Below are 20,979 nucleotides of genomic sequence, written 5' to 3'. Positions count from 1 at the left end.
TATATACACCTGTGTGGGCCAAGGCTCTCCGTTATAATTAAATCAGTCTTGAACCCACATCAATACTTTCATCATCAATCTCAAGCTCGGACATTAGATGAACTCCCGAACTATACGGAGTAGAAAGTAGAGATTGTCCAAAGAATTACCATGTAATGCATAGATCCAAAACTAACCAATAACCGACCAACCTTACAGAATCTATTGAAATTAATTGCGCAAATAATTCCAAACACAAATCATTTTATGCATCGATGTGGGCTAATGCTGAGCATCGGGCATCCCGGGGCCTCCGTGTAATTGGCGTTCCCACCCCTGAGGGTCCCGGTCAATTCTTTCTCCTCTCTCTCCACTCTCTTTTTTTCCCATTTTGTTCTTGCTCTTTTCTCATTAGCAAGTCCTTTTCTCTTCAATTCTTGTTACGAACTTTGACTCAGTGGACTCCCCAACATGGTCAATATGGCCAACCTCACTGGGAGCTTTGTCTCGCCATTGGCGGATGCGACGGTCTCGCCCCAACTTTTCGCGCCGGCAGGTCTCATCGCCACCATGTTGGATGGCTTCACTGTCTGGAAGGGCCTGTTGACCTTCTTACTCGCCGCCATCATTTATGACCAGGGTGAGTACGAATGCGACATGGGTGTGCACTTGAAGTCGCGTCTTGAAACTAACCTAGATTCCCTTGCAGTCAAGTACCACTACCTCAAGGGCGCCATTGTTGGCCCTAAGTACAAGATCCCCTTCATGGGCCCATTCCTCGAATCAGTCAACCCCAAATTCACTGAATACAAGGCCAAATGGGACAGTGGAGACCTCAGCTGTGTTTCTGTTTTCCACAAGTGAGAAGTCCCAGGTGTGCTTGTTTTCTCAGGGTCTGTTCTCTAACACTGTTCTACGAAGGTTTGTCGTCATTGCGTCGACTCGTGATATGTCCCGGAAGATTTTCAACTCGCCCGCTTACGTGAAGCCCTGTGTTGTTGACGCCGCGCATAAGCTTCTCGGCAAATCCAATTGGGTCTTCTTGGATGGTAAGGCCCATGTGGATTACCGCAAGGGCCTGAACGGATTGTTCACTCGCCAGGCTCTGGCCATGTATCTTCCCCGCACCGAGGAGGTCTTCAACTCTTACAACCAGCACTTCCTCGAAAAATCCGCCGCCAACAACTTCACCCCGACACCCTGGATGTCCGAGTTCCGCGAGCTTATGTGTGCTCTGTCTTGCCGTACCTTTGTCGGCTACTACATCACTGATGAGGGTGTCCAGAAAATTGCCGATGACTATTATCTGATCACTGCCGCCCTTGAACTGGTTAACTTCCCTATCATCCTTCCCTACACTAAGACCTGGTACGGCAAGAAGGCCGCCGACATGGTGCTTGTGGAGTTCACCAAGTGTGCTGCTAAGTCCAAGGCCCGTATGGCTGCCGGTGGCGAGATCTCTTGTATCATGGACGCCTGGGTCAAGGCCCAGCTGGATTCCGCCGCGTACCGCGAGAAGATTGAGAAAGGAATCTCGGTCGATCCTTCAGAGAAGCCTAGCCAGATTCTTCGTGAATTCTCCGACTTCGAAATTGCCCAGACCATCTTCACATTTCTGTTCGCTTCCCAGGATGCAACCAGTGCCGCCTCTACCTGGTTGTTCCAGCTGATGGCTGACCGCCCTGAGATCCTGGACAAGGTCCGGGAAGAGAACCTGAAAGTCCGCAACGGCGATCGCGATCTCCCTGCCACAATGGATATGCTAGACCAAATGCCCTACACCCGCGCCGTCGTCAAGGAGACACTGCGTTACCGCCCCCCTGTCATCATGGTTCCCTACCTAGTCAAAAAGGACTTCCCTATCAGCGACACTGTCACCGTCTCCAAGGGCTCGATGATCATTCCCTCCGTGTGGCCAGCATGCCACGATGAGGAGGCTTACCCCAACCCAGACTCATTCGATCCCGACCGGTGGATCACCGGCACCGCTGAGCAGCAGACCAAGAACTGGCTGGTCTTTGGCACAGGTCCCCACTATTGTCTGGGTCAGACCTATGCTCAGCTTTCTCTGATGTCCATGATTGGAAAGGCCAGCATGGTGATGGACTGGGAGCACACCCCTACCCCCGAGTCGGAGGACATCAAGGTGTTTGCCACTATCTTCCCCCAGGTATGTTTGAGCTTCTTTTATGTGATGATCAATCCACTGATATAAAGCAGGATGACTGTCTTCTTACGTTCCGCCCCCGCGCTTAAATTCTCCCTTTTTGTACAAAACACCAAAGCGAAGTTGGAGTCCAGCCCCATCTTCTGGTCAGAGGGCTTGGTTGTTACCTTGACATGATATTATGCCTTCCTGTTATGAAGATGGGGTGATCCGCTGTCCCTTTTTTTTCCTTCGATTTGATGCATGATGAACGCTCAATACAGGAAACGTCTTTAGCATATGTTCCTCTTAGAGGAACCTTTCATACCCTTGCGTCTAGGAACCCCCATTGCGATTATGAATACCTGTAGCCCGCGAGGGGTCGCAGGGGGTTTTTTGTTTCTTTTCTTCGGAGTAATCACTCCCAGAGCCATGCACATTAGAACAATATTAATTCACTTTTTTTTTCAAAAAAAATTGAGCATGTATGACATGTATGACATTTCACATGCTTGGATTAATTTAACATATTCTCTCAACACAGCCCGAGATGCGGGCCAAACTCCTGTTCCACTTGCGGAGTTCTATACTTTGTCTTCAACTCTCAGTTTGGATGAACAACTTCCACACAATTATAAAATCTCATACTTGTTATAGCCTTGCGGTTTATAACAGCCTTTTCCATCTTACTAGAGAGGCCTGGCTCGTCTAGAAATGGTCAAGGTAGACTTCTCAATCACAAGGACTCACTTGCGTCATATGCTATCTGCTATATATCCGTGCTGTATCTACCAGATCTACTGAAAGTCAACCCAAAAACATCTCAACTCTCAAACAACATATGGCTAAATGTTAACCGACCGAGTTATCCCGAACAACCAAAATTCCCTATATTGCCCAGCAATGCTCGTTGAATGCCTCGAGTATCGAGCAAAGCCCCCAAACCAGCAAGTGGTCACGTGCGGTAGATACTGACATCACAATCCTTCACCTCGAGGTTACCTCCGGAGGTGCAATAGCTCCCGACTCACCTCCGCGGACAATCAAAGTTCAGAATTGAAAACATGCCTTCGACAATACCATCAAAGATCCAGCGATCTGCTGGCGTGCTATCCTCAGCCGCAATCAGAATCCCAGCGCGCAGTGCAGCATCATCAGCCTCGGGCTTGCACCGAACTATCTCCGCACCGACAAGAGGACTGGTCACATCTCATCAGAACCGTGTCCTCCCCAGCCGTCTGGCACCATCATGCAGCCTCCAAACCAAGTCAAGTGCAAACCCCAAGCGTGCGCCTCCAGTGCAGACACGGTGGAATAGCGATGATGCCAGCCCGGTCAAACTCCGGGAATGGGGCTTCGAAGATGTGTGTGCTCCCCATACAAGAACAGCCCAGGCATTCTTCCTTTGCCCCGTTACTTTCTTTCTTTGAATGAAATATCGTAAACGATTCATCCATGAAACGATCGTCAAAAATCCTAACAAAACCAAACTAGATCAACGCCGCCCTCCCAACCTCAACACCTGACTCCCCGTCTCACAAGCCTATAATCCTCATCGACGTACGCGAGCCCGCCGAACTCAAAGGCTCGGGCATAATTCCCTCTGCAGTGTGCATCCCTCTCGCATCACAGGGAGATGCATTGTACCTCACGCCGGACGAGTTCGAGACCCGGTTCGGGTTCGCGAAGCCTGATCCTGCGGAGGGCGAGGGCGAGCCTGCGCAGATGGTCTTCTATTGCAAGGCTGGTGTGCGGGCCAAGGCAGCGGCGCAGATGGCTGTGCAAGCTGGATATGACCCTGCTAATATTGGGGTTTATATGGGTAGTTGGTTGGACTGGGAGAGGAATGGGGGAAGGGTTGAGAGGTGGGAGGGGGATGATATTTGAGTTGGGGAATCTCGATGCGGAAGGAAAGCTCATTTACAGAGTGCTTAATAGCTGTTTATGGGGAAGAAGGTGGGTTACTAAGTGGTGGGTTGAGAATGGGATTGTTCATACTTCATAATGCTGACTGAATATGATGAAGGATATATGGATCATCTGGTCTGTTCCCATATCCTGCAGCAAATTTTTGATCTGTCTGTGCCCTTTAAAAAAGATAGATCTTCTTAGTTCCAAAACTGGTCTGTTCCGCGCGTTGAAGATAGATGAAGATCAATCAGTCAGTCGAGCAAGCACTCAAATAGTATAAATTCAATTCAATGTAACAGAAACAAAAGATCTGGTATCGACCAGTCCTTGCTTTTCCTATATCATGTACATGCGACTTCTCTCGCTGTTCATCCATCAAGTCATGGTCATTCATTGTATGTTCAAATCGTAATCAAAATAGAAAAACTTTTCCGCTTTTCGATAGCAATTGCCATAGCCTAGTAGATCTCGATTCGTTTCCTCCAAACTGGCTATGATGGAACCAAAGGCCATGAGGGCCGACGGAGAACAAAGCTCGCCACTTACTGGCATTTGATCGTTAAGTTCGCTCGAGGATAGGTACCACAAGGCTGGAATGGGTCCGGTGTTGACGATTCTTGACCTGAAGACATCGCACACCGGAAGAAGCCCTAAGACCGAATTCAAGGAATGTCGAAGACGGGCTTGAGCTTCTTGACTAGAGCCCATTCTTCCATGGAGACCTCGGACCGGTAAAATTCCTTGAGGGTGTCGATACTAGCACGCGAGATGTGCGAGATAAGCTGGTCCTTCTCTTCGAGGTGACGACCGTACATGGGCTGGTTGGGTCCCTCGACCTTAACAGCAACGGAGGGCTGGCCTCGCTTACAGACCGGAACGGCCTTGTGATCGCGCTCGATGGATGTGCTGTGTAAACGGTTGTGTTAGTAATCAATAAGAAAAAAGGTGATGGCGAACAAAGCTTACACTCTACCAATATCGACAATCTCCCTTACACCAGCGGCATTGGTCCTGACAGCAGCGAGAGGAGTGTGGAGACGCAGGCTTCCTTCAATGACATCAATACCGATGACAATGGGGTCGGTCTTGTTGAAGACAGCAATGGGCTTGATGACACAGGGGAAGATAGCAAGAAGCTTAGCCTCCTCCTTGCGCTGCTCTGTGATCTGAACCATGTGCTCAGTGAAGCTATCGAACAAGTGGTAAATGATGTCGGCGGTGAAGATTTTGACGCCGATTTCGTTGGCATAAGCCATTGCATCCTTGTCGACCTTGACATCGAAGCACAGCATGACAGCAAACTCCTTATTTTTCTCAAGCATGGTGCCGGCCATCATGACGTCACGCTTGTAAACGGGACCGATGGAGATATTGGCAACAGGAATCTTGGAGACCTTGAGGAACTCCAGGAGAGCCTCAAGCGAGCCCAGAGTGGAGGCTTGGACAGTGACACCACGCTGATCAGTTGAGACACGGCTCAGCAGGTTCTCCAGATCGGTCATGACCTCCTCCTCAAGATCCTCCTCATCATCGTCAGGACCGACGACAAGCATGCGAGAACCAGCAATGGCGTGCTCCAAGTCGTTGGCAGCAATCTTCACACCAAGGGCAGCCTTGACCTCTTTGTTGTGAACGTACTGGGACTTCAGACGCAGCTCCTTAAGCGGTGCTGGTGTAAGAAGAGCACGGATATTGGTTGTGATAGGTCCGTTAAGACCGCACATTACGATACGATCACCCTCGCGAAGAATACCGTTGGACAGAATGACGTCAATGGTGGTACCGAGACCCTCAATGACCTTGACCTCCAAAACTGTACACTCGACCTCGGACAAGTACATAAGCGAGTTGGTCATACGCTCTTGACTCAGGCTAGTCAGGAGCTTCAGCATATCAGGAACACCCTCTCCGGTGTGGGCGGAAGTGGGAACGAGAGAGACGTTGCGAGACAGAGACTTGTTCTCGAAGAACAGCTCGGAGTTGAAACCTTGCTCGGCAAAAGCAAGCTTGGTGGCCTCAAGACGAGTGCGGAACTCGTTTTGAACACCCTTGCTCTGCATAGCCAAACTATCTTCAAAGCCGTTGTTGTCAATCTTCTTCCAGCCGTAGAGACGATCGATCTTGTTCAATGCGACAATGAAAGGAGTCCTGCGGTCACGCAGCAAACGCATAGACTCGAGGGTTTGGGGCTCGAGACCGTGCATGATATCGACAACAAGGATAGCAATGTTGCAAAGGGAGGAACCTCTTGATCGCAAGTTGGAGAAAGACTCGTGACCGGGGGTATCGATGATCAACAGACCGGGGACCTTGAACTCGAACTTGCCATCCTTGTTGACAACTTGGGTCTTTGTGCGCAGAGCATCGACAGGGAAGTAAGTAGCACCGATCTGCTGGGTAATTCCACCGGCTTCGCCCTCCTGCACGTTGGTTTGTCGGATCTTGTCAAGCAGCTTGGTCTTACCAGTATCGACGTGACCAAGAATACAGCAAATAGGGGAGCGGAGATTGTCCTTTGAACGAGCAGCCAGAGCCTCCTCATGTTTAAGCTTTCTCCGCTCCGCAGCCTCGGCCTTTCTCGCCAGAATGGCCCTTTGGTTGGCGGATTGTTCTTCGTCAGATGAATCTTCATCTGATGATTCGTCGGAGTCAGATTCGGAGCCAGATTCTTCCTCCTTTTCGGCCTTTTCGGCGGGTGCCTCCTCAGTGGGCTTCTCCTCGGCGGGCTTCTCTTCTTCATCTGATTCCGCATCCCAGCTGTCCTTGACATCTTCATCGGCAGCCTGCTCCCAGTCTTCGATGGCGTCCTCTTCCGCAGGAGCGGCAGCAGCGGCGGCGGCCTCAGCCTTGGCTTTCTCCTCGGCCTCCTTCTTTCGATCTTCAGCTTCGCGCTGAGCCTGGGCTCGAGCGGCGGCGGCTTCAAGGTCCTCTTCCTGCTTCTTGCCAGCTCTCTTCTTCTTATTCTCATATACAGGGCGCGCCTTCTTGTCACCGCCCTCCTGCAAGCCAGCAACCTTGCCACCGGCGGCAAGCATCTGCTTCATACGCAATTCATTACGCTCCTTGGCCTCTCGTTGAGCCTTGGTAAGCAGCTTGCCTTCCTTGCGCAGCTGCTCCTTCTTCTCGCGCTCTTTCTCCTTCTTGCGTTCACGGGCTTCCGCACGCTTCTTCTCTTCCTCTTCATCGAGAAGCTTCTGCCTGGCCGCGGCAGCTTGTTCTTCCGCTGCAATGCGCTCCTCCTCCTCACGTTGCTTTCGAAGAAGTTCCTGTTGCTTCTGAAGAGCTGCTAGGTGGGGAGGAAGCTTCTTCTTCTTGCCAGTCTCTGGGGCGGGTGCGGCGGCGGCGGCGGCTTCATCCTTCTTGACCTCAGCGGTGGCGGTCTTCTTGGCTTCGGCCTTTTCCTGAGCAGGGGTGAGCTTCTTCTTCGTGGCGGCCTATATGGACGGGAAAAGGTGAAATTAGTAAATTAATCATACAACGGCCACGCATTTCTAGCATGGAGAAAGATGCAAAAACCTACCTGCTCCTTCTTACGCTGCTTCTCCTTCTCCTTCTTCTCACGCTCCTTCTCCTTCTTACTCTTTACTCGGAACTCGCCCTCGGGCTGCTCTTCTGCCGCAGGCTTAACCACTGCCTTGATGGGCTTGGTCTTCTTCCCAGCGAAAACATCATCATCATCGAAGTTACCCTCTTCGGGCTGCTTGCTAGCCAAAGGGTCGGTGTTGGCACCCTCGGCGTTCTCACCCTCGACAAAATCGTTGGTCTTGCCCTTCTTAGCCTTCTTGGCCTTGTTTTTTCTCAAAGCAGCCATAAGGCCACCGACCGGTGCAGCCTCATCGTTAGCATCTTCTTGGGGCTGCTCATCGGCGGGAGCAGCGGCGGGGGCAGACTCGCCGAGATCGGCCTCCCAGTCCTCCTCCTGTCTCTTGTTTCCCTTCTTCTTAGGTGCCATTGCGATAAATTTCACTTAGTGGGTTTGTTGGTGATCCGATTGGAGTGGTGACCGAAGAGATGTAGTGGGCGCACAAACGGAGTTAACCGGTTACTTGCGACCTGTAGTAATACGCACACGTACTAAAAGGGAAGGGATGACGGAAGTCAATAAGGACAATCCCCAGAATGAGTGGCGAGAGATAGAGCTCTCTGTAAGGTGGGCCTAGGGAGGGGTGTGGGAAGGAAAAAGAATTTCGGGAAGAATCATGGACGGTGGGGAACACTGGCATCGGGACTTCATTTTCCAAGTCGCCACAGCTACGAATTAGCTGGATTCCCCATATACTGCAAAGAGCCTTTTTTTTGTAGGATATCCTATATCGCACAGGTACTAGTGTATCAGTAAACACGCTTTTAACATTACTACTAACATTTTAATTTGAATTATGGCATAGATACACTCTCACAAGTTGACTCAAACCTCCAGGGCTCTGTACTTCCAAGCTTGATCCTCCACAATTCTTCACCCAGGTAAAATTTCCTTGGGATTTTAGATCTCAATGTGCAGCATCTTCCGAAGCCAGCTGAAGAGAGCCTGGGTATGGTTGACATGAACCCCTAGCACGTCCTCAACTGCCCCGATGAACGTGTGCACGGTTTCAGGGGTCAGGTCCTTGAACTGACTCCTGTTGCATGCCATAAGAACCTCATCCAGGTATTTCGAGTCGCGACTGGCAAGGCGGACCAGGACGTTGCCGTCGATATGCATATTGCTCTCAACTTGGGAGATTGCATCGAGGTAGCGATGTCTGCGGGACAGGGAGGGACAGATGACTTCATCCCTGAGGCAGATGTTGAGCAGAAGTCGAAGGAGGCACCACTCCTTCGCATCAAGGGGCAAGAGCCTGTAGACAGATCCATTGATGCCGAAACCATAGAAGGTTTCGGTGGTCGTCAGCGAATCTGGCGACTTGATGCCCCGAGTGAGCTTGATCAACGAGACGGGGAGATTGGCCGTTGGGCGTGGCACAAGGTCCCCTGGTTGATCAAGGTCTGCGAAAGCCCGGGTAGCTCCGCCTCGGGTACTCACAAAAAGGAGATCCGATCGAATTCCATATCCGGGCATCAAAGTGTGAGACAAACCGTCGCGTGCAATTGGGTCGAAGCCGTGCATCTGGATGTCTCCATCTACTATCTTGTAGACCAGCAGGGAGTGTCTCGAGCTGGTGATGTAGATCATGCTTCCTCGTACCACCATCGCGACAGCTGGAGATGGAAGGGTAGCTGTAATATTTCGAACCCATTTTGTTTGAGAGTTTCGTGAGGTGACCGTGAAGAACTTCTTCCCAGAGACAACTATTAAGCTATCCTCGCACGCCGCCATTGCATAAACTGGGTCTTTAAACCATTGTGTGTGCTTGTCAATGCAAGTGATCTGCCCAGGAGAGTTGGCATCCCGAGACGCTTGTATGAGCACCAACCGACCTTGGCGGCTATTGGGTTGGTGAGGCAGATTGACCGAAGTCCCAATTGCAATAAGATGGTATGCGTTGCCTTCCCTTTGTGGCATCCAGTCAAAAATGCATGTGATTTTTTCACCAGAAACTCCATGTGGTCTCCAGGGGAGAAGGCCTTGAGAAACCATGTTCATATCGTTGGAGACTACTGGCGACTGTGTGTCTGGATCCACAAACTCGACCCATGCTATGCGGGAAAGATCAAGAGGCCTTGCTTGGTTTCCGGTCTGGGCAACAGAATATGAAACAATGAGACTCCGGAGATGGTTAGAGTAGGTGAGCTTGTTGGGATTTCCGGGAATGTCGATGCGTCGGGGAACGACCTTTGCTTCTTGTTCCAGAGAGCACACCAGAAGCTGGCCATCTGCAAAACAAAAAAAGTATGTAGTTAGAACCTCAGACCAGTACTCTCTTACGTCGACAAGGTCGAAGCTGCTGATTCTGGTGGGGAAGTATGCGGGCTGGCCTAAGTGTTAGGCCATAGCTCAAGAGGACAGGATGTGGTATAACTTACGCAGTTTTGATCTGTGATCCAAACACGAGACAGGAAATAGTCAGAGCCATTGCCATCCGGGGCATATGACACACGCCAGAAATTGTCTCCACATGTAAACAGTGCAAATTTGTTGTAGGATTTGATTTTAATTGATGTTTGCCCAAGATATTGTGGCGCTCTTTGTTTCAAACCTAAAGAGAGATGACCTGGTTAAGGAAAAGGACCAGTCGTGTGAACCCGAGATGACTCACATTTGAAACCGAAAATAGGGTCACCGTGAACATTCAGGATGTTTGTATTTATCTCAAATGGAACAAGTATGCCACTTCGTAGCCCGCAGAAAAGGAATGCGTGAATTCTATCGTCCGAGAGAGTCTTGATAACAGCGAGACTTTCAATCGTTTCTGACACGTCTTCTGAATTGTTGATGATTTCGATAAGAGTATCATCATGTTGTCTGATTTCACCAGTCTCGTTGTAGATCTCGAATGATAGCACCGTGCCATCGCTGGTGCCTAGGAAAATAAGTCCAACTCCTCCCCAATTCTGGTAGGAGATGCAGATGGGTTCTTTCTGGAGCGGGCATGGAGGCACATGATCAGATAGGGAGGAGGCACATCCTTCACTCGTGACGATGCTAAGAACGTGGAGAAAATTCCCCTTGTTAGTTCTTGTAGTCATGATAACAGTGGAACTTGGGCCATCCACAATGGCTGCAGTGACAAATACAAGGGAATCATGCTCAACACAGCTGTTGAGAGTGAAATCAGTAGGAACAAAGAAGTGAACAGCTTTTTCTGTGACCCGAACAATAACACCGGAAGGTGTACAGTCCATTGCCAAAGTCTGCTGAATATCCAGGCCTGTATCGTCCTCAAGGGCGGTAATGCCATCTCTCATGTCGGGAGTCGTACGAAGAAGCAATGACGAAAGCGGATCAGAGGCAAGCAGATAGATTGAGTCCTTAGAACCGAATGACACAGCCCACATATCACGTATACTGGACAATTCACCCAATGCAGCTGAAATACCGATCTGAGCTTCAATTCCGTATCGAAGTTCGGTAATAGCTCCATTGCCTGAAGCAGAGGTCGAACAGACAAAGAGCCGATCGCATTCATATGGATTATCTTTGAAGACGGCGGATGGGTTTGATGGAATAACAACTGCATCGGGAACTGGGGCCCAGTTGAAGAATCGCTGAACACATCTGGGGTGATCCCGTGCCTCTTGGACAAACAATCCACCATCACCCTGGCTTCCAGCAGCGATAATAAAGTCACCACCTTCGTGGCCCATATCAAGAATATCAAATGCCGTATCAACATCGCAGTGGAGTTGGCCCAGAGAAGTCTGAGTTTCGAGTTCACCATCATTGCCAAACTCGAGATAATAGATCCAGCCTTTTTCTTGACAGAGAAAGACTCCATCATACCTCTGACTGTACATCCGGTTCCGCGAAGGTCTAGCCCAGCGAGTCCACAGCCCAGCTTCAGATGATTCGGCATCGGGAATGATTGGTGGGTATCGCATCGGACAAGAGGGGGAATCTGGTGTGTACATAGCCATGGAATTCGAGGTAATCAAGAGGAAAGAGGATTCTTTGGCCAAAGGGATGACCATACTAGGCAACTGGTCTTGCTGAGGCAGACAAGTTGAGGTGGGTGTGGGGCCCATGCGGTTGGGCATGCTGGCTTCATCCCACTCAAAAACTATGGATCGTGTTGAGCCAAGCTTATGGACGATGAGCAGCAGGATGGTCCGTTTGTCATTGTCGTCTTTCGGGTAAAGAAATTCCATAAACAGGATATCGCCATCCACTTGTAAGAAAATTTCCTGTCCAGAAAATTAATATCAGGCAAATGAGAAATAAGATAGTAATGAACACAAACACTTTCCAGTGGGTTCAGCTTCCCCTGAGCCATCTGCGTCTGGAGTTCGCCGGGAGATTTCAACCACAAGACACCGAAAAAATTACGCGACGCGCTGACGGCGACTGCACGCGATCTAGAGCATAGTGTAAGCTTTCGTCAATCCAATTGAGCACCTGAGCGATGTGTGATACTTACTTGGGGTCAACAGCTATGTGCTTGCCATACTTGTCGGCTATGTTGACATCGCGGGGAAGAGGTCGATTGTAGGAAACAAATGGACCATCCCCGACTTCTGAGTAGTACATGAAAAGGAGCTCGTTTGAATCCGTAGCAAGGAAAAGGATTTGAGGAGGCAGACGATGATTCTCATAGTCGCAATAGTGAGCCATTAGACCTGATGGACGCTGGATGCTTACATTGATGACTTTTGCCCCAATAAGTAAGCCTTCAACGTCAGTTTTTTCAACATCTTGAAGATGACCACTGGGTAGGGCTTCCTTGATTTGAATTTGCCGCTCTCCAATGAAAATCACATCTTTGTGGTCTTTATCTCGAAGACGCGCTGGAAGAATCCAGTTGATGACAGGGCTAGGTATCAATGGCTGGGTAAGCAGTCCTGGCAGATATGTTGGACACGTGTTGGGCTGGTTGCCAGACATTGCAGTAATTGGGTGGGTTTCGAAGGAAACCGAAAATCAAAAAGAGCAAACGAGGATGTGACGTTGAAGCCAGAAGCGTGATGCGGGGCAGAGAGAGGTGAAAAAGCTCGACGAGAGGGACGAAAGATGGAACAAGCAGATTAAAGGCGGAGTTGCAAGTGAATGACTTGCAAGGGAAATAGGAAATAGGCAATATCAAGAGCCGGTCAGGCAATGGCCTGAGGCGTAACAAGCCCCAAGATCAGTTTGAACAGCACCACACTTCCTGTGAATTTGGCATTCAAGATACAGGCGGCATTTGATAATTGTGAGATTCGCTTGCCTTCATGCTTCAAAGGGTGGAATATTTCGAATGCAATTATTGGCTGTGGATTGATGTCCGATGTTCCGATGTTCAACCCCAGCCTTACGAGAGTACAGTCGGTTGTTCAGTGACTTCACAAGTCAAGTATGCCCCAGACAAGCCCTGTGATATCTTTATTAACCAAGGTACCCCACATGCGAAGAACCAAAATCAATGTGAGACTTACAGCTTGCCCGAACACTATACAGTAGTAGTAGCTCTCAAAGATTTGCAAATGTCTGCCATAAGCTTCATGGGTTTCCCTTCAAGGAGCAGGTTCTTACCACAGAGCTAACACTGTCACTGGTAGACAACTCGGAAAACAAGCCAATTGCAGAGCTAGGCAATCACTACCCGTCGGTGAGCCGTTGCGACCCTAGAAACGTGGACTTCTAAAGGCGCACAACACAGTACACAACTATAGGAGTCCAAGATCTTGCGATGAATACCGCGAAGCTATTAAACTGGAGCGATGTGCCTAGGCCCAGCACATGGCGAGTGTTGTTATCGGCGAAAACATGTCGCGGCTGCCGATCAATGCCTAAGGCCGTCAAGTGGGACTCCACCGCGTTCGACTTCAGACCTTCCACATCTGGGTATGTGTGCCTAGAGAATCATCATTTCACGTTCAAAAAGACCTTGATCGTGAAAATTAAAGCCATCATCTCACATGTTTGGCATTGAGTTGTTGTTTTGAACACGTCATTCTGTTGTCCGGTGAAAAAGCCGAAGCTCCAGCCGATCTATATCCGAGGCCCTTGATATTGTTGATCTAAATTCAGAACGCATAACGTGAATCTTGTTCATTCAGAGCAAGGAAAAACCGAGCGATTAATTCATCGTTTCGTGCATGTGCAACTTCTTTTCTTGATCTCCAAGAAAGTGATGAAGAATGGGAGATACCGGAAAAGAACAGTGTCACCTCCACGCCGAGGACACATCTACATCTGAGGAACTCCCAGAAAAGTCTGAAGTGAATAAAGGAGTGAAAAGAATGACTCAAGCGGAAAAGGCGAGAGCCATCCGCAAAGCATGTGCGACACGCGATGTGGAAGCCTTGGCCGTGCACGCAACTTCAGAAGGCGGGTTACTTGAAGATGACTTGAGACAGATAGCCTGTGAGTTGCTATGGGTCATAAAGCTGCACATGCATGTGGACTTATCTAACCGGTGACTAGGGCCTATTTTGCTACGATGCGATGAACAAAGGCATCAAATTGATACGGTTCCAAGTACAGAACTTTTACGGCATGTCGATGAGGAACAGGTTGAACTTGACGTCAACCGGTCTTTTGTCTACTATCCTAAAGGTGTGTTATTCGTATTCTTTGCGCAAGATGAAATTGGATGTTAATAAAGTCTAGCTCCGTTGGAAGAAATGTTGAAAAAGAAACAGCAGCTATCAAACCTGATCACTCAAGTACTGAGGGAATACCCCATGCTGTGTTATTTTCAAGGATATCATGATATAGTCCAAGTTCTTCTCTTGGTCCTGGGCGAGAAGCAAGCTGTGCCGGCAGTGGCACAGATATCTCTTTTCCGCATACGTGACTACATGCTGCCATCGCTATCCCCAGCTGTGAAACATCTCCATCTCATCCCTGCAATCATTGAGACAACAGACCCCGAGTTAAAACGACACCTTGGCAACATTGAGCCATTTTTTGCCCTCGCCGCTACTCTAACACTATACGCTCATGATATCCAAGAGTACAGCAACATTTCACGACTTTTCGACTTTCTTCTGGCTCGAGAACCCGTTGTTGCAATCTATCTCTTCGCAGCCATGATCCTATCCAGGAAAAAGGAGTTGCTGGAAATTCCAGCGGATGAGCCTGAAATGCTTCATTTTACGCTTTCCAAGCTACCATGCCCACTCGATCTAGAAGGACACATTCTGCATGCGGCACAGCTCTTTGAGGATCACCCGCCGGAATCTTTGCCGCTTGGGTCCTGGAAACACATTCCCTGGTGCAGCGTGCTCAAAACTTCACGAGACCCGCAAGGCAAGTACACTGTAGAAGACGCGCTGTACTTGTTCGAAAAGCAATCCCAACAAATTCGGGCCGAAGAGCGCAGAAAACAAGCTCTGGATTTCTTGTGGAGCCACCGTCGCTCCGTGGGATCTGTGGCCTTGGCTATCTTGGTTGGAGCTGCATCTTTCTACATCCGCAAAAAGGGACTCGATGCCTCAATTTGGTCTTATGTTGACCGAATTCAAAAGGCAATCCCAAACTGGATTTAATCTTTACGTTAATATGTACTCAGGTACCGTGGATGCTTGGTGCTATTGCACGTGTATGATCTTGAGAGAAAACATTAATACTAAGCTAGAAATCCCTGCGTCTGAAGATCGCAAGTTGAAAGATTCGAAGGTCATTTATAGAAAAGTGTTTTGCACAAAGTCTTTTTCTGTCGTCCATCTTTGAAACTCTGTGAAAACTGCACATTGAAAAAGCAGTTCAAGACTAAACAAAAAGATGACACAAGGTCATAAACGTGCCTGACTATTCTTTATCCAAAAACAAAAAGCTCAGTCAACTAAGAGCAAAATGATGTGCAGTTGACAACTTGTGTTTGGCATTTAGGTAGTGGTACCCACAGTTGTGGCTGGAGCGGTGGCTTTTCTCTGGGAAGCTGAGGTGCATGTTGTACACTCAGCATCTCCCCTTCCAACAGATTACCTTAAAATTAACCACCATGGCGAACCGAGGCTACGATGTCGTAGTAGATGTGGATGCAGAGGTGAGCGCACTTGAATGAACAACACATCATTTCATCTAACAAATCAAGCAGGGCGACCTTGGCCACACTGACCTACAAGAAGACCTCGAATTCCACCCTTCCAGTGAGTTCCCCCAAGCCAACCAGTCCAGTCCAACTTTCTAAATAAGCAATCCCACCGCCCAGACTTTGAAAATGACCAAAGAACTGCCAAAGTCCAAAATGACTCCGCCCCGTTCCTGAGCGGCGGGCCATCGCGCCGTGACCGGTCCCCTGGCGGTACGCCGACCAAGCACAGCTGGTGGTCTCTGCACTATTACGAGCGCTTTTTTGATGTCGACACGAACGAGGTCTTCCGCCGCTGTGTGGCGACAGTGTATCCGCGCACCAACTTCCTCGATGTGCTAGAGGGTAACGCAGACTTGTACGGACCGATCTGGATCGCGACTACGGTGGTGGTCATCCTGTTTTTGACGGGCACTATCTCGCAATGGCTGTCAAATAAGGGCGACAAGCACTTCGAGTATGACTTCACGCTGCTGTCGGGCGCAGCTGGTCTAGTGTACGGATACACGGGTCTCTTGCCTGTTGCCCTGTGGGGTGCGCTGCGTTGGTTCGGCAGCTCGACGGCTGACCTTATTGAGTGCTGGGCTCTGTATGGGTACTCCAATCTGGTCTGGATTGCCGTTGCACTGGTTAGCTGGAGTCCGTTGACTGCGCTTAACTGGGCGCTTGTTGGTGTTGGCTTTGCTTGGAGTGTCTTCTTCCTTCTGCGGAACTTATATCCCGTCTTGAATGCTACTGATGCGAAGGCCAGCAAGATCCTCTTGATCTTGGTTGTTGTGCTACATGCGGCACTGGCTACTGCTATCAAGGTGCTTTTCTTTGCGTAAGTTGTTTCCTTGTCTAACGGTCCAATTGATCTTGAACTGACGTATCTACTAGCCATGGGAGCCCCGTGTCAAAGAAGAACAAGGACACGGATCACGACGAAAAGAAGATTGACGACAACAAAGGGATGATGTTCCGGGCATAGGCGGGGAAAGAAGGACCATCGGCTTTAATCTGGAATACTGGCCATTCCATCCATTCTTGCTCAGGTAGCAAGGTTGACAGCTCAAGTTTTCTAGTCGTGCTATTGAACACATGCATGTATTGTACTCTGTATTTATCGCAGATGGAATTTGAAGATGTGAAAGAATTCGACTTTTTGAATTTTACACATTTCATTTCATGGAGTGCAACTTGGTCGTCGAGAGGAGCCAACTAGAAAAAGTATGACTGTGGCTGCATTGATTTTATCATCAGATCTAACGCCATTTGTAATCCTCTCCATGTAGCAGTCCAGCCAATCCCCATCCCTGGAATCTGCACCACAGCACGCCGAGCACAAGACCGAGGAGCGAGTTGTCTATTTGAGCTTCTTCTTGGGGCGGAGCTGGTTGGTGTGTCCGCACTTCTTCTTGCGGCAGTTGGTGGCACGGGGAGGAAGACGAGCCTGTAGTTGGTTCGAGTTAGTGCATGTGTTGACGTAATTGATGACCTTGTCACAAAAGGTGGTTTTTTTGACGAGCATCGGGCGCAGACGGAGAGGCGGGGGTAAACGTACGTAGCACTTGCGGCAGATGGCCTTGTCGCAGTTGAACTTGGAGGCAAGGGCCTTGAGGGAAGGCTCAATGATACCACCACGGAGACGCAGGACAAGGTGAAGGGTGGACTCCTATAACGAGTTGATATCGCATGTTAGCGAATGTTCCACCATGTCGCAGACCATGACCGTGACGTGAAGCGATCATTCTTCCTCTTGCGTATCCGTAGGCAGAGTTATCTCCAGACAAAGAACATGTCGGATGATCCGATCCACCCGGAATACCACAACGCCCCCACTTCTGGCACAAATCACAAAGGTTGAAGGTCGATCCCTACCTTCTGGATGTTGTAGTCGCTCAGGGTGCGGCCATCCTCGAGCTGCTTGCCGGCGAAGATCAGGCGCTGCTGGTCAGGAGGAATTCCCTCCTTATCCTGGATCTTGGTCTTGACGTTGTCGATGGTGTCGCTCGACTCGACATCGAGGGTAATGGTCTTACCCGTCAGGGTCTTGACGAAACTATATCGAGCCGCATTAGTCCACATTCAATTTTCCTCCGTGAAATTGGGTCGTATCGGCCATGGATCGGGATTGTGGTTCGCGATGACATTCGGGGGGTTCAGAAAGACCTACATCTGCACTGAAACGGCGCGGAAAAAAACGATGTTAGCTCACTGAATCCATGAAGATGCATAGACGCTGCTGCAGGGGGTTTATGGGACGTACTGGTTGCGAGTTTTCGTTGTTGTCGGCTGTCGGTCGCTGTGTACCAGGCGGAGCTGTCGATTGTCAATTTGAGGATTTCGCTCGCTTAGCAAAGGTGGACCGGTCGGGGTACCCTAAGCCCTAGTTGCTGCCCGTTTTCGTCGCACCTTATATAATCAACCCCAGCCGACTTAGCCAATGATACCTTAGCAGTGCATCTACCTACGTCAGGTATGCCAGCCAGATGTTCTGCTAAAAATAAACGAAGCATGTTTTCTACTTTCAATAGTAATTCCTAGTCATATACGACCTATCTTCCGATCATCGACTCAGCCATGAATACTAATACGTTGAGAAAAGATAACAAGAGTTCACTGTAACCTTGGTGATTCGAATAATTGAACTAACTATATGGTTAAAAGGTTGTACAGAGGTAAACGCCAAATACATGATCCCAAAGCCCCAACGCCATGCATATGATACAATGGACTTCCTCATCGACCTCTAGATGGTCGACCACATCTTTGAAGTGGACATGAAATCATCGTCGTCCATATCTTCAGACTCCGCATCATACATGTCCTCTTCAAAATCAGCTATTCCATACGAGTGGTCTTCATCGCTTTCGTCGGTATCCATTCCTTCTGTTCCCAAACTAGCGAAGTACTCTCTGTTCTGTCGCTCTTCATCTTGCTGTGCGATCCTAAACTCAACAACTGTGACAGCACGGACAAGAGTTTTCAATGGGACTGCAGCAAGCTGTGCTGCTAGCTCATAAAAAGTCCGTGCGGGGCCGCTGAGATGTGATTCCCATCGATACCGGTGATACCACTCGCCGGGACGCCTGTGGTCGGCTTCTTCATCTTCAGGGATGACCCTTCTGGTTCTAAGGGTTTGCATGACTGTTTGTAGCAAAAGGTCGAGCTTTTCTCGAGTTGTATCAGGAGGGGCAGGGGCAGGGGCAGGAGCAGGAGCAGGAGCAGGAGCAGGAGCAGGAGCAGGAGCAGAGGATGTTTCCGAGGCAAGGGGTGTAAGAGGGGGAAGGGGAGGGGCTGGATCAACTGGGACAGAAGTAGATGATGGTTCCGGGGCAGCAGTAGAGATTGGTTGGAGATCTTGCTCTGCCCGGCTGATGGGAAACATTTCGGCGATGCGACTAGGTTCCTTAGAAGTATCCAGCCAATTGCTTTCGTACCAGTCCATGTAATGGTCCAGCTGGGCAGACGTCATGTTCAACACATCTTGGTCTGTGATTTGAATGGCAGTCTTTTTCCCAATTTTCCCCCCAAACAGCTGATCATGATCAAAATTGTTCTGGGCGCGTGCCCAGAGGGTCCAATCCATAACCTGCACAGCGGGCTCTTTAGCTGTAGTGGGATACCTTTTCAAACCATCGATTGGGAAAAGTAGTTTTGTAGAAATGACGATAAGCACCATTAATTGCAAGTCGGGAAGCAGAAGTGCCGTTTTTCGGCCATTATATGAAGTTGTTTTCGGATACTGGAATGTGAAGCCCAGTAGATCTTGCAGGATCTTAGTTGCATCATATACCTCAACTAAAATCGTTAGCTTAGATGGACTGCACAACTAGGCGGCGGTTGTTTTTCATACTTGGCAAAGCTAATCTCTTAATGTGACGAAAAAGAACCATGGGCGAATTTAATGGAGGAAGCTCCAATTCAAAGCGGCGCTGATAGAACAGCACTATCGCCAGAACGCCACGGTGGAACCGCTCGGCATTGGGTATTGTCTTTGTCAAAATTAGTCAAGGCTAACCCGGGAAAGGTTCGGAGTCAGATTACACTCACATTGACTTCAAGTATCGCGGTCAGCTCCGGCGGAAGCCTATCCCTCATATCCCGAGGGATGGTTGCCAGGACCCGGGCGTAGGGGATCTCCTGCCGCAGTATCATGCTATACAATGTGAGTATTTATTGCCCGTCCTACAAGCAAACGCCCAGGCTTGCATCGAGAAGATGATGTACATACCCATGAAAATCAATGACACTGACAGGAAGCCGCATTAAGAACGCTGCGAGATAACACATAGCAACAGAATCGATCAGACGAGGCCATTCGAGATACCTCGAGTTTGGTCTAAATCCATCACGGGATCCATCTTTTCCCGCAGGCTGTGAGCTGAACAGCTCAGATTCGGTGTCATCATCGTCATCTTCAGCCGAATCAGTGAGCCTCATTTCGAAATCCTGCAGACGAAGAGCCCAGAGATCGCGAACAACAACCTATTGTATAATGAGCTTTAATTCTTTAACGCTTGAAGCAACACACGCGCATACCTCAAGTTCCTCTGGGAAACCATGATCATGAACCAAGGCATGACATTGTTTCCAAAGGACAAGCTGATAAATGTGCAAGAAAAGTGTGTAGGCCGGACGGCCCCGAAGTGCTTTTGGCAAATGTCAGCGAAGAGAACAAGTTCCAAACTGTCAATTACATACTCTTGCTGGTTTTCTCCCTTATTTCTTTCTTCAGGCGATGTGTTTTGCCTAGATTACCGAAATCGTCGGCATCTTCTGCAATTTGAACACCCTACGCATGTCGTAAATCAAGATTAGCTGTGTACTTCTTTTGACATTTGCGGTGATAAGACAAAGGTTGAGAAAGCGTCATACCTCCTGCAAATGACCGCGTCGACAATACCAAAGTCCATTGTCAAGATAGTATCGGGTCTCACGGCAACTTTCTTGACCGCAGACCCCTCGGGTGACGTAGTCCATCCCCAATGAATTTGTTCATGCTTGTTTGACAAAGAAGGGTTGGTATACCGAGATGGCGGGACTTTTTTTCTGCCTCCATCTCAGTGACCGCCGATTTTGTCACTCCACCTGTCCCGCAATGCGCGCTATGATTGATCCGTTGACTATCTCATAAGATTCAATTCCAAGGCTTTTTACCTTTATGGTCCTTTTTATTTTCTCTTGGACCTATGTACAACATAGTTGTTGCGGGTTGGGCGTTGTGGAATAATTGAGCTCGAAATCCACACATCTACAGATTATTTTATAGGATCCATCAACGTAGTCAAGCAAGATTTGAGTATTTATTCATTCATCACACTATCATGAGATGCTGAGACTCAGAAC

The 20,979-nt window shown here is 49.1% G+C and overlaps 8 protein-coding genes across 8 annotated transcripts; 4 read left to right on the top strand and 4 right to left on the bottom strand.

Moving 5' to 3' along the window:
• Positions 1–459: 459 nt before the first annotated feature.
• Positions 460–2,235, top strand: Pdw03_2561 (Cytochrome P450 sterol C-22 desaturase, putative; the record flags this gene model as incomplete). Its single annotated transcript, XM_066100230.1, has 4 exons — positions 460–619; positions 689–839; positions 901–2,149; positions 2,200–2,235. 4 exons carry the CDS (start codon positions 460–462, stop codon positions 2,233–2,235), a joined length of 1,596 nt encoding a protein of 531 aa, XP_065955630.1.
• Positions 2,236–3,189: 954 nt separating this feature from the next.
• Pdw03_2560 (Rhodanese-like) lies at positions 3,190–4,200 on the top strand (the record flags this gene model as incomplete). Its single annotated transcript, XM_014681815.2, has 4 exons — positions 3,190–3,489; positions 3,620–3,990; positions 4,064–4,081; positions 4,152–4,200. 4 exons carry the CDS (start codon positions 3,190–3,192, stop codon positions 4,198–4,200), a joined length of 738 nt encoding a protein of 245 aa, XP_014537301.2.
• A 498-nt stretch (positions 4,201–4,698) lies between these two features.
• Positions 4,699–7,988, bottom strand: Pdw03_2559 (Mitochondrial translation initiation factor IF-2, putative; the record flags this gene model as incomplete). Its single annotated transcript, XM_014681814.1, has 3 exons — positions 4,699–4,942; positions 5,003–7,470; positions 7,557–7,988. 3 exons carry the CDS (start codon positions 7,986–7,988, stop codon positions 4,699–4,701), a joined length of 3,144 nt encoding a protein of 1,047 aa, XP_014537300.1.
• Positions 7,989–8,519: 531 nt separating this feature from the next.
• On the bottom strand, positions 8,520–12,515 carry Pdw03_2558 (Cleavage/polyadenylation specificity factor, A subunit, C-terminal; the record flags this gene model as incomplete). The annotated part of the gene is made up of 5 exons (XM_066100229.1): positions 8,520–9,947; positions 10,001–10,173; positions 10,234–11,818; positions 11,875–11,989; positions 12,052–12,515. The coding sequence occupies 5 exons, from the start codon at positions 12,513–12,515 to the stop codon at positions 8,520–8,522; spliced, it is 3,765 nt and encodes a 1,254-aa protein (XP_065955629.1).
• A 444-nt stretch (positions 12,516–12,959) lies between these two features.
• Positions 12,960–13,539, bottom strand: Pdw03_2557 (uncharacterized protein; the record flags this gene model as incomplete). The annotated part of the gene is made up of 4 exons (XM_066100228.1): positions 12,960–12,981; positions 13,046–13,059; positions 13,308–13,464; positions 13,529–13,539. The coding sequence occupies 4 exons, from the start codon at positions 13,537–13,539 to the stop codon at positions 12,960–12,962; spliced, it is 204 nt and encodes a 67-aa protein (XP_065955628.1).
• A 211-nt stretch (positions 13,540–13,750) lies between these two features.
• On the top strand, positions 13,751–15,103 carry Pdw03_2556 (RabGAP/TBC; the record flags this gene model as incomplete). Its single annotated transcript, XM_014681811.1, has 3 exons — positions 13,751–13,976; positions 14,037–14,168; positions 14,223–15,103. The coding sequence occupies 3 exons, from the start codon at positions 13,751–13,753 to the stop codon at positions 15,101–15,103; spliced, it is 1,239 nt and encodes a 412-aa protein (XP_014537297.1).
• A 455-nt stretch (positions 15,104–15,558) lies between these two features.
• Pdw03_2555 (EF-Hand 1, calcium-binding site) lies at positions 15,559–16,618 on the top strand (the record flags this gene model as incomplete). Its single annotated transcript, XM_014681810.1, has 4 exons — positions 15,559–15,603; positions 15,655–15,706; positions 15,769–16,471; positions 16,528–16,618. The coding sequence occupies 4 exons, from the start codon at positions 15,559–15,561 to the stop codon at positions 16,616–16,618; spliced, it is 891 nt and encodes a 296-aa protein (XP_014537296.1).
• A 375-nt stretch (positions 16,619–16,993) lies between these two features.
• Positions 16,994–20,613, bottom strand: Pdw03_2554 (RNA polymerase I specific transcription initiation factor Rrn7, putative; the record flags this gene model as incomplete). The annotated part of the gene is made up of 12 exons (XM_066100227.1): positions 16,994–17,080; positions 17,192–17,302; positions 17,509–17,689; positions 17,804–17,810; positions 17,897–17,949; positions 18,453–19,431; positions 19,487–19,625; positions 19,684–19,789; positions 19,865–20,118; positions 20,173–20,282; positions 20,335–20,425; positions 20,509–20,613. 12 exons carry the CDS (start codon positions 20,611–20,613, stop codon positions 16,994–16,996), a joined length of 2,223 nt encoding a protein of 740 aa, XP_065955627.1.
• Positions 20,614–20,979: the final 366 nt, after the last annotated feature.

This window comes from Penicillium digitatum, chromosome 1 (genome assembly GCF_016767815.1).
Source record: "Penicillium digitatum chromosome 1, complete sequence".
Lineage (NCBI taxonomy): Eukaryota > Fungi > Ascomycota > Eurotiomycetes > Eurotiales > Aspergillaceae > Penicillium > Penicillium digitatum.
The sequence above is the reverse complement of the archived record's forward strand: the minus strand, read 5'-3'. Positions and strand labels throughout refer to the sequence as shown.